At 34.1% G+C, this 15,924-nt stretch overlaps 1 protein-coding gene across 1 annotated transcript in view; it reads left to right on the top strand.

Annotated features, from left to right (window-relative positions):
• LOC117176823 (relaxin receptor 1) overlaps positions 1-15,924 on the top strand; it is a 58,523-nt gene that overhangs the window by 4,822 nt on the left and 37,777 nt on the right. The window contains exon 2 of the mRNA XM_033367146.1: positions 7,905-8,024. Coding sequence (XP_033223037.1) covers positions 7,905-8,024 — 120 coding nt within the window. The remainder of the gene's footprint in view (positions 1-7,904; positions 8,025-15,924) is intronic.

Here is a 15,924-nt window from a genome sequence, read left to right as displayed (position 1 = left end):
TGGTACAAATGTCAAATTATTACTAAAACCTTCCGAGAAAATGCCCCACATTGAAGTCGAGGTACAAAATTCGAGAAATTCTTTGCATTTTTCTATTTCTCACATGGTATATTCTCTTGACAAGGCAAAACATGTCAGAAGTAATCTTGAATAATACTCGCATTAATCGCACTGACAACTTCCGACGGTATTGTTCTTTATAGATTAAAATAAATGATAAATTAAACCAAAAATAATTGATCAATCCTGGTGGAAAAATATGTACAAAAAAGTAAAAAAAAACGAAAACCATTTCTACAAGAATCTACAAATAAGTACAATAAATTACAACCGAGATTAAAGGAAAGTACAACTTTTTTCTATTATTGGGACGAATTTTGTAATTTTTTGTATTTTGTTGTATTTTATTGTAGTTTTAATCCCCTACAAGAATTAACAAAAAAATACAACCACAAGAATTTATAACCGCCTAGGATGACAAATGATTAGAATATTGCAATGATATCATTTTAAATTAAGATGTGTACATGTTCGCCATTACAAAAAAGCTTATATTTTTAAACTTTAAAGAAATTATAGAATCTTAAAAGACGATAATGATAAAAATCATTATTAAACAACAAAAAACCTAACGTTTCAAATTTGTTTTCAAATATATAGTAATTTATGGCTCACCATATATGCCATTTCAATGTTATCAATATTTCTCATCCTAGGTTCAAAAAGAACAACTTTTTGACTACAAATAAAAACTGACCAGTAATTGAGAAAGAATTGACGACGGTCACTATGTAATTGAAAGATTCAAACCCTTGACGATAAAGATTTGTTCATTTAAATTTATACAGATTGATCGGCAAATTAAAGCACTTAAAATTAAATAATTTTGTATTTTAAACTTTTAAAATTATAGGCTTAAAATTCTTTAAATTCAAACGCTCAATAATTTACGAGTATACAATGGAAGCTTTTAACACGTTTAAGTTGATTTTTTTTGTAAAAAAGCTACAAAATTAAAAAATTTGTAATGTATGCATTCAACAGATTAAAGATCTAAAAAATAGAAGACCATGGTATTATTTTTAATGCTGTACATTAAAGAATGTATAAAAAAATGTTCAAAATTATATCATTGTGAGTAATTTTAAAAAAGAAAAATGAATTTACACTTCAAAAATATTGTTTAATTTTTTTTAATTCTGTAAAATAAAAAAGTTTCTTTTAAATCTTATAGGTTCTTTTTTGAAAATCTTTTTAAATCGTTTTTAAACATTCATTTTTTGTTTTCCTAGGAATTTTGATGATATTTTTATATTCTTGCAAAGCCTTTGAAAATGCTCAAAAAGTTTTAAATGTTTTTGTAGGAAATCTTCAATAATATACATTTTGTTTTAAATATTTTGAAATATTTTCAAGTTTTTAATTATTTTGGAGTCTTTAAAAATTCTAAATATACCTTAACAGCAGAGATGAATGTGTCACTGAATGTTAATATTTCGCAAAATAAACTTATACTCGCACTTTTAAATAAGGGTTTTCAATCAAATTAATTTTTCTGTCTGAATTTATTAATATAAAATTATTTTGAAGTAACATTTTTGATCTACTTGTTAGATGTGGATGTATAGGTAAAATTTGAATGTGAAAAAAATATTGCAGAACTGCAAATGCTGCTTGATCCGTGATTCATTATAAGAGAAAAAGTTTGCGGTGAAATTGAAATATTTTTTTCAAAATTGGAATTTCTGGTTGAAACTTCTATATTACATATCCTGTACATATCCTACCAAAATTGATAGTAACGATTCTATAAGTATTGTTTGTAAAAATATATTTTTTTTGTTTAAATTTGTAGAGTTCTACAATAAAACGTCAGTATTTACATAATAATTTTAATCACAGTTTTTCCATATTTGAACTTTCGTAAAATTGCGTATTTTGTTGTAAAGATTTGCAATTTTCTACAATAATTTACGTAAAGTTAAAAGTGTTTCTATGACGTCAAATATCCGAATTAAGAAAATATAAAATCCTGTAGGTTCTGCAATACTTTGTAGATTTTTAGAACCAAGTAAAAATAAATTATTAAAAAGTTATACAAATTTTGGAATTGTAGAAACTCATACTTTATACTTTTTTGTTAATTTTCTTAAATTTTGTACACTTTTTTGGAAAAAAGTACATGTTCTTACAAAAAATCACAGTTGTAGAAATATGCTTTCTTGAAAAAATTGAGTCAATTAGGGAATTAAATAAAAATTAATTTTCTTTCGATTTTCCACACATTATATGAAATATCTTAAAATAACTTTGAGTATATTAAATAATTATAAATTTAATATTTATCAGAAGCTACAGTGTACATTAGTTTTGTATACCTGAAAACTAAGTAATCATGTTCGATGTAAATTATGTAGAGGAGCTATCATCTTTCTTCAAAGGGAAGATTTCTCATTTAACTTATTTGGTCCTTCATTCTTATTATTTAAGAGAGGTACTGTCCTTTCCTCAAAGGGAATATTTCTAATTTAACTTATTTGACCTTCATTACTATTACATAAGAGAGATATTGTTAGTTGTCGATTTTTTTCATCAGACACTTCAATAACTTATCAGAGATTTTATAATCTATTCATGAAAAGACAAAACAAAATTATGTTTTATACATATATATATTTTTTTTTTCAAGTGCGATAAAAAACTTTATGCTACGGAAAATCGCAATGTTATCAAAAATAAATTACTTAATGACAATTTTTTAAAATTAATTAAATTACTTAATTACAAAGGTCTCAAAACATAAACATTTGATAAAAACGGGGTTTGGGGGAGATCAAGTTTTACACAAATCTGATATCTTTTCTGATGAGAATGTAAGAAGGGAGTGTCTAATAATTACGTTAGGCTTCTTCTGGCGGGAGATGATCCAGGAAAATTTTCCGAATCCTTAGTTAGGAGGATGGGGGGGGGGGGGTCAAAGCATTTCTTACGCAAGTTTACACTTTCTAATCAGTTTTTGAAAATATGCTAATTAACACCTGTTTTGTCTGTTAACATTACTTTTTATACAATTATACACATATAATTTATTTAATTCTTTTCTTATTATGTAATATTTTTTTATAACTTCAAAGAAATCTCATGAAATTGTTGGAAATCTTTGAAATCCTTTGGAATCCCGTGAACTCTTCTAAAAAGTTTATAGATCCTTTAAAGTTTTTTAAATAATGTGAGAATTATTTTGATTCCCCTAAATTTCATGGATATGGTACATAATAGGGTGACCAGCAAATAAAAACACTTTTTGTTTTCTTAGTAGCAAAAGGCAAATAATGGTAGTTTATACGATTGTAGAAGGCAGATTTAAAAAAAATTTTAAACAATATTTAGAGGTGGCGCATCGTCTTTGAACTCAGTTATTGCGAAAGCTGAAAATTTCGGTAAGTGAAGAGTCGATCGTAAAAGTGCAACCTCAGCTCTTTTCATTGATATGACTCTTTAACAGGATTAGTTAGCGTCCCCGAAAAAGGAAAATACACCTATAGACGCTTGCCACGAAATGTTCTAGGCTTTATGGTACCAAGACCTACCGTGATCAACTTTTATGGCAGAGCTGATGAGCGCTCAACCCCGAAAATTAAACGGGCGATTTCCATTTCATCGCGATGTACCTGCTCGTCTTACCCTCTCCACTCGACTTCTCCTCACGTCCCTGACTGAACGCGATAGCTATGCCCGGCTTTGCCAGCAGGGAGGCCCCTTTGTCCTAATGAGGCATAAAATTCGATACATAAAAATGTTATGGTTTTGAAATCAGCAAATTAAAAATATTATATCCAGAATCTATGTTTATTTGTGATTCCAACGATATGTAACTTGCAATTAAAATATTGAACTAAGACTAAGTTATGGCAGATATTAGTTTGTTTTGACCCTGTCTAGATAGCATTATGGAATTTTCCGTAGAATAGTTGAGAATGCATCAGTTTATTTGGTAGAAAATTCACCTGTTGACATGTATACTCATCCGGTGGAAGTAATGCTTTTATATTTTTATATTATAATCTACTATAATAAGTATATTAATTTTAATTCTATTCCCTAGAAACTGAAGTTTAATTTCCTTTTAATCAATTGCCCTTGTGTTTAATACACTAGTGTGGCCCTTATTTTTCAAAATCATTTTTTTTCAACCCCTAGTTCTGTTCGATTGCCCAAGAATCGACCATCATTTTTAATATTATAAAATTATTGTGTATGTCTATATGTATATGTGTATACTCAATAACTTATATTGTGTACTGTTTTGTTAAGGATTCGTCTTTCTGGTTTAAAAATTCAAGTACTTGGTTTCAAGTATAATATTCTTCTAGGCAGTTGGGTAAAAATCCGTATATTCTATTAAACTTTAAAAAGGCGAATTTTCTACCAAATTAACTGATGCATTTTCAACTATTCTATGGAAAATTCCATAATGCTATCTAGTCAGGGTCATAACAAACTAATATCTGCCATAACTTAGTCTAATTTCAATATTTTAATTGCAAGTTACATATCGTTGGAATCGCAAAAGAACAGATTCCGAAATAATATTTTTAATTTGCTGATTGCAAAACTATAACATTTTTATGTATGGCATTTTATGCCTCATTAGGACAAAGAGGCCCTCCGCTGGCAAGGGACACAGCAATCTCGCTCAGTCAGGGACGTGAGGAGAAGTCGAGTGGAGAGGGTAAGGACGAGCAGGTACACCGCGATGAAATGGATACTGCCCAATTAAACAGCTTGAGTCGTAGACCTGTCAAATTTCGAAAATGTACTCAGATTTGTTTTCAATGTAGCACGTTTAATTATACTTTTTCTTAATCTGTTTTTTCAAAAAACATAATCTTCAAACTTTAAGGAAAATATTTTCAAAATTTCAGTATCAGATATATATTATTGGCGCTCTTATTAGTCCTTGAAAACAGTGGAAAACAGTGGAAATAGCATTTTTTAGGCAAACGTTTATAATATTTATTATTCATTTTTCATTTAAAAAATGCTTTTATATGGATTCTAAAGACCTCAAGAACAACATATTGAACGTTCAAATTAAAAAGTGAGTATCTTCGTGGTTAAAATCTTAAATGAAAAAAGTTGGTTTTGCCCATGTTAATTGCATAAGAATTTTAAAGACGATGCGCCACCTTTAAATATTGTTTACAATTTTTTTGACAAAAATCCACCTTCTAAAATACCATAAACTACCGTTATTTCCCTTACAATGATTTAAAAAGTTAAAACTGTGAAAATCCTTGAAATCGCTTGAAATCTTTTAAATCCCATAAAAAATTTTAAGAATCCGTACAAATCATTAAAATTCCGTGAAATATTTCAAAATCATACAAGATCCCTTAAAATTGTTGAAATCCTTTAAAAACCTACTGAAATCTTTAAAGAATCTTTTTTAATCTCTAGAAATCCCTTACAATATATGAAAATTCATTTAAATCCTAAGAAAACCGTTAAAAATCCTTTAATGCGAAATATTCTAAAATCCGTGAAAACCATTTGGAATCTTTTGGAATCTCTTTGAATCCTTTGCAATCCCGCGCAATCATTGAAGCCCCTATACATCTCTTCACAAGCGGCAAAATCTCCTAAAATTTGAAATCCTTTGAAATTTTATTAAATCTTATGAAATATATTCACATCCCTTGAAATCTTCAAAATGCCATTAAAATACCCTGACATTCCTTGAAAATACTTCGGGCCACATGCAATCCTTTGAAATACTTTGAAATTCTGTGACTCATTTCTATATCTCTTGAAATCGCCTATAATCCTTTAAAATCCCTCGAAATCACTAAATAATGTAAAAACCGGTTTAAATCACTGAAAATCCGTGAAATATTTCAAATTCGTAGAAATCCATTAAAAACATATTGCAATTTTTTTTAATCCGTGGGAAATATTTCCGAATCTCTTGAAATCCTTTACAAAATATATTAAAATTCCTCGAAATCTCTTTAAATCGTTTAGAATATTCGGAAATCGTTTTCTCTAAATATGTATCACTTATAATTTCACTCAATTAAATCAGTGACTGAATTCTAGCTATGGATCAGTTATATTTATCTGATGAATAGGTCAGTTTTACTGATTTATCAGTAAAGCGATTTGATATTAGGTATTTTCACTTCAACCATCAGCTATCTTCACTTTGTTAAAAGCTGAGAGGAAAACAATGGATCAAATGCATAGAACCAAACTTTATTTCTGTAATATCTTTGTAATTAATGATCATTATTATAATTTTATTATTTCATTAAATACTACTTAAAAAATAAAAACTATGTTTTAAATACACATATATAAAAAATAGCTTTTACAAAGATATTAGCAAAATAGGGCAAAAATGAACTGAATCCCATGCATTTGGTCCCTTTTTTTCCCTCAGCAATCTAATAGTCACCTAATAGTCAAACCTGGATATAGTGTCGGTTTGGGTTCTGATGGTGAAAATAAATACAGACTCTCCGAACGTAAACATTCAGTGGCGTATGAACCGTCTCCGATGAATTTATCTGCGAGGTAAGAAATATTTTGAAAATTGTTTTTCTTTTATTAAAATTTTTATTCACATTAAAAAACCATTCCAAGACAGCAGCGTCCAAAGGCACCCTACTCTTTTGCACCCATTTGTACAAAAACATCTCACGTCAACACTTCAAGTGGGGAAGCACGAAATTTCGGGTATAGCGCATGATGATGAATCAGTTTCATAACCAGTCCTACGAAAAAGTTATTTAATAGAGAAACACTTACTTTTATAAATATTATATTTTCTTTCCAGGACAAACACAGTTTACACAATTCACATGTCAACACTTGACAGTTTCACATTACAGACAATATAGGACTCCGATCCTTAATGTCCATCGGACCTCTCTTTCTACCATGTGTAATAGACAGAGACGATCCGATTGTGTTCCAATTACAGGTCTTTTTTTCGTTTCGAAACGATCATACTGACAAGAAATCTTACAGTTAATAATTAATTTTAAACCGAAGTATACCATTTTTGATTGAAATGAAGTTATATTCACAGCTATTTTTAATTAACATTGCCCCAATAACTTTAAGATACTACTTCACTATATATATTCACGTGTTAGACGGTACTTTTGTAAAAGTTAAAGAAAGGCCCATTCGATCGCACGAAATAATCTGATCAGTGAATCAGCTGTTCGGCGCAAGCTCGCCATCGTGCTTATTCGTGTGTGGTTCTCGCTTCGAGTGAAGTGCCGCAACGACATAACGCAGTTACACAAGTAGGAAAAACTAAATTAAAGATCACTAAATCCAGGCTTGATTGTATTTACTTTTAATTTGATTGCAGATATGCTTCGAAATCTTTTCAAATCTCTTAAAATCCTTGTAAATACCGTGAAATCATCGAAACTACTTTATATCTTAAATATTCGTTAAAATCCTTTCAAAACTCTTTGATTCCTTTCAAAATTAGTAAAAATACTTTATTTGAAATATTTAGAACCTTTCGTAATCCTCCGGAATCGTTTGAAATACCCTTAAGCTTTTATAATCACTTGAAATCTTTTAAAATCCTCAAGAGATCATAAAATCCCTAAGAAGTTTTAGAAATCTCGTTATATTCTGCAACAAATTTTCTTTCAAATCTTTTAAAACTCCTTAAAACCTTGTTTACGGTGAAAACAATTGATACATTTTTTATGTATTTAGTAAAAAATATAAAATCATAGGTAAGAAGGTAGGGGTTCTAAAATTTAAAATATCAGCCTCACGTAATTAATGGACTTTCCCTAATACCATTATAAATAACATAAATAACAACATAAATAACATCCTTGAAAATAATTGTTTTTAATCAATTTGCGCAGATGAGTGTTCAGTGGGAACATTTCTCTGTCGAAATAGTACAAAGTGCATTCCTCAACGAAGTTGGTGCAATAATCATCTAGATTGTCCCGAGGGTGACGACGAATTACAAACAGAATGCTGTAAGTAGATCTTTCTAGGTATTATTAAAAATTCCTTTTAAAAAGTCTTACGATGACTTTTAATTGAAATCACATTAAAATACAGCTGCAAAGTACTATATAGATTAATTCACTGCGGGCATATTCATTTGTGCTAATTTTATGAGCATTTTGCTTCCTCATGGGTATCGTATGAATTTGTTTCCTCATAGAGGAAGGTTTTTCTTTAACAAAAGAAAAAAATGCATCCTTTCAATATTTTTCAAGCTTATGTTTCTGTCTTACCAAAAATCAGAGAGCTCATCATAATGTCGATCGCTGTGTTCTTTTACAGCTAACAATGTAAGTTTTTTGTCAAACTTTCTAAGTACCTATTAATTATTCAACAATTATAGCAAACAATGACATTATATCCAGTACTGTTATATTCCCAATATACAAAAAGTCCTGTTATAAACGAAATAAATTATATTATTCAAGAATTTAAAGCGATATTGATAGATTATGGTAGGTCATGAAAGTTTCTTAATTTGGGCAATCGATGCGTCTCGAAGATAAAAATAATAAATCATATACATTACTGCTGTATTCCTAATATTAAAATAGTTCGAAGACACGAACAAACGCGTTAGATAGTACTGATAGATCTTGAAAGGTTCAAAAATAGGTCAATTAATGCGTCTCAAGGTCGGAAACAAATATAGTACATATATCATTATCGTATTTTAAATATCAAAAAAGTTTTTCTTATATAAACAGAATAAACCATTTTTTGAAAGTTTATGATGCAGACGGGATACTAGACGCTTTCAGGGACTATTTTAGGGGACAATTCAGAGATGAAGCTATAGGACATCACAATTGCGATGTAGAACATGATGCGTGAGAAAACTCAATTGAGAAAATCTGTGTCACTGAGGTTAAGGATATAATTAAGAATTTGAAAAATGGTAAGGCTGCCGGGGTAGACTGTATTAACGCTGAAATGCTTAAACACGGTGGCGAGTACATACCACATAGATTGTGCGAATTAATAAATTCATTTATCGAGATGAGAGAAGTCCTAGATAATTGGAAAGCAGCGATTATCGTACCAATATACAAAAGAAAGGGAAATAAAAGCCACTGCAATAATTACAGAGGGATCAGATTATTAAATACCGTAAGTAAAATATACTAAAAAATACTTATTCTTAGGGTAATAAAAATAACAGAAGAAAAGGTTTGGGAAGTCCATAATGGGTTATGCCAGGAAGGTCATGTACGGATCAAATATTTAGCTTAAGGCAAATCACAGAAAAAAGTTTGAGAGTAGGAAAAAAAGTTTTTGGTGTATTTGTTGACATAGAAAAAGCTTTTAAAAATGTAGATAGAAATGAACTTTGGGAAGACCTGAAAGAGTACGGAGTCAATGGACGGCTCCTATAAGCTATAAAAACAATATATACGGGTAGCAAAGCGAGTGTAAAGGTGAATGGGAAAGTGAGTGTCTGTTTCGATATTATTCAAGGAGTTAGACAAGGATGCGTTATGTCTTCATGGTTATTTATATTATTTATGGACAAGTGTCTACGAATGGCTCTTTTCGACGAAGAAGGTGTGGATATTGAAACAGTAAAGGTACGTGGGTTAGCGTTCGCAGATGATAAGGTTGTTATGGCAGAGTCAATCGAAGACTTGCAAAGAATGTTTAATAAACTGAATGCAAGCTAGAAAAGCATGAGCCTTAAAATTAATGCAAATGAAACAAATAATTACGGTGTTCTAAGGAAAGTGTGAGAAAACAATATGCAATATTGAATTAAATGATGAGAGGATTGAAAAAGTTGATTATTTCATATACCTTGGTGGAGTTAGATAGCCGCATTAATGTAGGTAAGAAGGTTATTGACAGAGCGTGACCAGAGGCAGACCGCGGAAAGAATGGTCAGAATATGCGAAGGAGACCCTAGTTAGAAGACACATAAGAAGCCACCAAAACACGAGAGCCTGCATGAAAAATGCATGGACGTAAAAGAAGCTAGAGAAGTATGCCAGGACAGAACAGTATAGCGGCAAATAGTTAATGAAAAGAATGTCAGTAGAGTGAATGGCGCCTAAAACAAAAGACCTTGAATAATAATGGGCACGAGAGGGGAATCTCACATAACGACTTTGTGAGGATCTTCACTTGGGGTTATGCCTACAGAGATTGATCGGCAGGCTGGGTCGGTGCATTGTTGCGAAACGAACGTGTTGTTTAAATAAATAAGACAAGAATTCTAGATCAATATAAAAATTCGATAACCTCTTCCTAACACTACTACTCTTGGCTGATAACGAAGAGGAGAGGGACTAAGTAGAACACCAAAACCCATAAATGAAAAATGGAGAGTATATTAAAGATTTTGAAACGCCTGTCGCTTCCCGAGGATCCTCGGGGCGCCCCTGGAATCACAGCGGAGGGCCACAGCATGCGGGACGATGGCGACGGTGAGCGGCGAGATGGTCAGGCAGATCTCACTAATCAAACAGCTATCCAGCAAGAACGTCTGCGAGAGCATCAATTGGGATACCACAATGAAAAAGGAATTGTTGCGTCTCTATTACGAAAGTGCGAAGTTTGAAACGAAAATGGAAAAAGGATTCAGTTTAAAAAAGAAATTTCCTGCAAAGTATCCTAATATACAGAAAGTCGCACTAATAGATCTTATCGCTGAGTTAAAGGACATCAGAACTAATCTACACGTGACAGAAGACCCAGCAATGGAGGTTAAACAACAGGTTGATTTGGCGTGGAAAAACGACGCCAATTAACATCAGTTAGACAAAGCCGCGTCAAACGGTCAAGCAGGAGCAATTAATGTTCTTCCTCAACCTATTGATGATCCAACACCAACACATCCTCCAGAGCTGGATGGCCTTATACAACCAGAGGCAGAAGCAGAGGTTCAGCAACCAAAAAAACGACGAAAATGGACATACCATATGAACAGAGATGTTATGCGCCTTTATTTTTTGGCAGAGAAATGTGGGCAAAGTGTGAGGAGAGAACATCATAGACTCTTCTTACTTAAATACCCAGAGCTACTCACAAAAATAAATGAGCAGAATCTGATAGATTAAAAACGCTCAATATATGTAAACAGACTGCTTTCGGCTGTTAAAATAGCTGCTATAAAAATGGAAGTGGAACAGCAGTTTCCTATTGATGAACTCGCCTGGGGAAATGTGGACAACGAAGATTTGATTTATGCTGAAAGCCTAGGTGCTAGGGATAATGAACATCATGTACCAGATCCATTAGAACCACATCCGGATATTAATAACGATGATGTGGATAGGGAAATCCCAAAAAGACTACAGCACCTTGAAAGGAATTTTGGTCATGCTTTACTAGAGTTCAGATATGTAGAACGAACACTAAGGCATTCTCTGCCCAAAATTAACATCACAAATGATCTACTTTCACTAATAGCACATCTCGACAGCAAGGTTTTACCTGCGTATTTGAACGTAGTACAAAACTGCGTTATAGGTGCAAACTCTTGTATACTGTGCAGCTGTGGCAACCATTAGAACGTTGGGTCGGAAAACTAGGCCTGCAAATTCCGTTTTTGTCCCAGAAAGGGATCGAGATCCACCATGGAAGATCAGGTTGGATATAGATGTCAGCAAAGTAAGGTGAAATTTGGGTCGATTAACTTAATATAAAAAACGAAAAAGGAACCAAAAAGCTGATAAACCATGTTACTAAAATCGTCCACCCTCGGCACATTGTGACATTAACACCAGCAATATTGAATGAGATTATAGACTCCCAACGACAGAGAGTTGATGTTCTTCCTGCAAGACTGCGTCGGTACAAGAAAAGTAGTGCACGAAGGCAGCAAAATCGAAACTTTCAGACAGATGAAAGAAGGTTCCATCATGAACTGAGAGTAAAGCCAAATAACCAGCAAGACACCGAAGTCCCTCAATTGGAAGATATCACTAACTACAGGTCGGATGTTTGGGGAAAAATAAACAGATGCAATTTGGACACTACGTGTTTCAAACTGGAGGAAACAAGGGCAAGAAATAGCCCTGAAATGCAACTGACTAACATCACAGCTTTAGATGTTTCAGCGGTTTTGAAAAGGGCAAGTAATTAAAAAGCTCCAGGTCCGGACATGGTGCACAACTTCAGGTACAAGTATCCGACAAGTGTGCATCTTGCGTTGGCAAGGTGTTTTCAAAAGAAAACTACTACGTATATGTTACCAAAAAAACCAGACGATCAAAATCCATCTGACTTTCGACCGATAGCCCGTCTTCCAAAAATTTATAAATGTCTTACAGCTATCATTGCAGATAAGGTATATTCTCATAGCGACGAGAATGATATTCTTACCGAAGAACAAAAAGGATGTTGTAAAAACTCGCGAGGCTGTAAAGATCTAGTTACTATAGACGCTGTTGCTATGACTCAAGCTCGTAAGCATCAAAGGAACTTACACATGCATACATTAACTATAAGCAAGCGTCTCCTTCCGTGCCGCATGATGATTTGCTGTAAGTCTTAAAATTTTACAAAATCTGCCCACGCATTATTGAATTTCTAAGCCATGCGATGAGGCTCTGGGGTTCAAGAATTAAGTATTTTGATCATGGATAACCAAGGATAACTAGATCAATATGCTTTACAACGGGTATATTTCAAGTAGACTCCTTCAGCGCACTATGGTTCTGTTTAGCGTTGAATCCATTGAAAAAAACACTAAACAGCATGCCTCATGGGTTCAGAATTCATATTAATGAGGATCGTCATCAAGTGACCCATCTTCTTTACATGGATGACCAGAAGCTGTACACTAGTTCCGCCCAGAAACTGCAACAAATGATCGATGTCACAAAGCAGTTTTCCAATGATATCCACAGGGAGTTCGGACTAGATAAATGTAGAACAGTGCATTTCATTAGAGGGGAATTAGAGACGCAGAGTTAGAGAACGAGTTCAAAAATGACATCGAGGCAATGGCTGCAGGTGAATCATATAAATATCTGAGCATTCTTGAATCTAAGGGTATTCAGCATACGATAGTTAAGACCAGCCTAACGACTGCCTTCACTACGAGACTCAGATTTATTACGAAGAGTTTTCTCAATTCGGCAAACAAAATCAGGGCAATCAACAGTAAATGAAATGTTGCGCCTTACAGTAGAATCTGTAGAGAGGATTTTGACTATACGCCCTTAAATTTGTCCTCAGATGGGGCCTTGAATAGCAGGGCAGAAACCATAGAGGAATTAGAAATACAATGGAGGCAGAAAGCCATCCATGGCGAGCACCCTAAAAAATTAGATAAAAATGAAGTGGATAGTGAGGCATTCAATATTTGATTAAGAAAGGGTGTTCTGTATCCAGAGACGGAAGGATTCATCATTGCGATACAGGGCAAGGTTGTCAGCACCAGCAATGATCGCAAACACGTGTTAAATCAAGACGTGGTTGGCCGGTGCCGATTATGTGGAGATACCAACGAATCCATCGAGCACATAATTGATGGCTGTCACGTAATGGCTCTGAGAGAATATACGTACAGACTAAATGATGTAGCAGGCATAATACATCAACAACTTGCCCTAAATCTAGGACTCTTGAAAGAATGGATGCCTTTCTATAGATACATTCCAATGCTCGTTTTAGAAAGCGTAGATTACATCTTATATTGGGATGTTACTATCCAAACGGGTCATTCATTACATCCAGGCCAAACGACCTAACATCGTGATGCGAGAAAAAAAGGTGGCAGAGTCTACATCATCGACATTTCTTGTCCGCTCAACCGAAATTTGCAGGCAACCTATACAACCAAGATCTATGTACAAGTATAGCCAGTTAAGGCATGAAGTAAAGACCATATGGAGGAATGTGAATTATGCATCTATTCATCCCAATGTGATTTCGGCTTGAGGCAGTGTGCACGCAAGATGCACTAAGCATCTTGAACATTTAATAGCCAGTAGGGTATTGGCAGCAGCTCAGAAGGCGGTTCTATTAAACACCTGTCGTATTTTAAGAAACTTTCTTGACCATCGGGAAGTGAGCGACTAAAAACCCGTGGAGTAGCAGATGGTAGCTCTAAGAAAGCATCCAGAGGTGACTGTTGTCACCTCCAACGCTGGTGGCCGCTCGTAATTGTATACCTACAACATAATCGCAGGAGGTTTCAAGCATCGTATTCAATTAGTTGAATTGGCTTATAACATTCTAATCTCATCAGTCACTTGAATTAGTCCGTGGCTATGATGTATAACCGGATTTACCCGAACAAAAGTATAATAAAAACAAAAATAATATTGCGTAGGGAAGTAACAACCTCATCGCGCAGTGCCAACCACAATAGGCCTCTCTCGAATGGCGGCCATGGTTCAGTTAGGAGTAGCAACAGGACCGAGCCGAGGGTAAGACCAAGCAATGGCCCCGGACGAATGCAATAACATCATTTTAAATGGCCGGACCAACTCAGGAGGAACATCCTTAACTGTTGGCAAGAATGCTCACTGGCGCGAAGAGGATACATGCAAAGGCTGCAAGAACGTTCGGTCAACATGCACCCAGAATATGCTCATAAAACGCCCCAGTATTTAAGAGATCAGATAACCTTTTTACGCAAAAGGGGATATGAAGCTTTTTATCAAGAAGAAGAGCAAAAGCTTCCAGAGAACATACCACTCGTTCCAGCAAGACCATCGTTGCAGATAGCTGATAATGCCGACATGAGAAATAGGAGATCAAAAATCTACCAAAAAGTTTTTCTCAGGATGGAGAAATTAACTGAAACTAATACTGCTCTCCCTGATTTAATCCCTGAAGATGTTGATCTCTGGAATCTGAACTGTGTAGCTTACGAAAAGGCGGTCTCCCTGCTTAGCAAAAATAGAAGTAATGATACTTCAGCACGCCTGAGCAAGACTCGCGAGCTTATTGCACAGCTTCAGTTTAAAATTAAAACAACTAGATGTCATGCATCAAATCTTCAGTGCATGATTAGTTACATAACATTAAATAAGCAATTCACTCCAAAAGTTAGGGCACTGCTCGAAACTTACGGAAAGCAAATCACACGCTGAACAAGTGTAAACTGTTGATCATTAACCAGCACTGCACGCAAAAAATTAAGAGCTCTTTCAACAGCCAAAGAGCCCCTTGTAAGGCGAGTAAAGCGGATTCAGGAAAATTTCACCTTTTCTACTCAACCTTTTCGTCTTTTCAACAAAATGTCATGTGCCGTCAACAATCCGCCTAGTCTAGAAGAAATTCAAGTGTTTTGGGAACAAGTATCTGGAGATACTCATAAGCTAAATAAAGACCTTAAAAATATCTCACTGTTTCGTAACTTTTGTCAGAGGCAATTGTTATAACGTTTAGAAAAGGAATGTCAAATAATTACTGCTGATGAAGTGAAAAAAGTTATCGCTAGAACTAAAGACTTTTCAGCGCCCGGTCCAGATAAAATCAACAACTTTTGGTGGAAGAAGTTCACTTCTACGCAACAACATCTAGGTCGTATATTTACTACTTTCTTAAACGGAGAACAAACCCATCCCACAGTGGTTAGTTGAAGGAGGCACGGTATATGTCTCTAAGAACGGAAATTTGTCAAGTCCAAAGAACTACCGGCCCATAGCTTGTTTAAACAACAGCTACAAGCTTTTCACGGACATCATCAAAGACAGGATATTAATATCTATCGGGCCGATATGGAGTGTAATACTTCAAGAACCCGGATGCAAGAGAGGACTGGCTAGTTGCATTCGATAACACGAATCATGAGCTACTTATTAAGCTCTTTCAGTGTCTGGAGGTACATCCAAAATAATGAGATGTATGAAAGAGCTTATGCTCTTGTGGCGGACAAGATTTGTCATAACATCCGACAAAGGGCAAGTGACTACA

This window comes from Belonocnema kinseyi, chromosome 7 (assembly GCF_010883055.1).
Source record: "Belonocnema kinseyi isolate 2016_QV_RU_SX_M_011 chromosome 7, B_treatae_v1, whole genome shotgun sequence".
Taxonomy (NCBI): Eukaryota; Metazoa; Arthropoda; class Insecta; order Hymenoptera; family Cynipidae; genus Belonocnema; species Belonocnema kinseyi.
The sequence above is the reverse complement of the archived record's forward strand: the minus strand, read 5'-3'. Positions and strand labels throughout refer to the sequence as shown.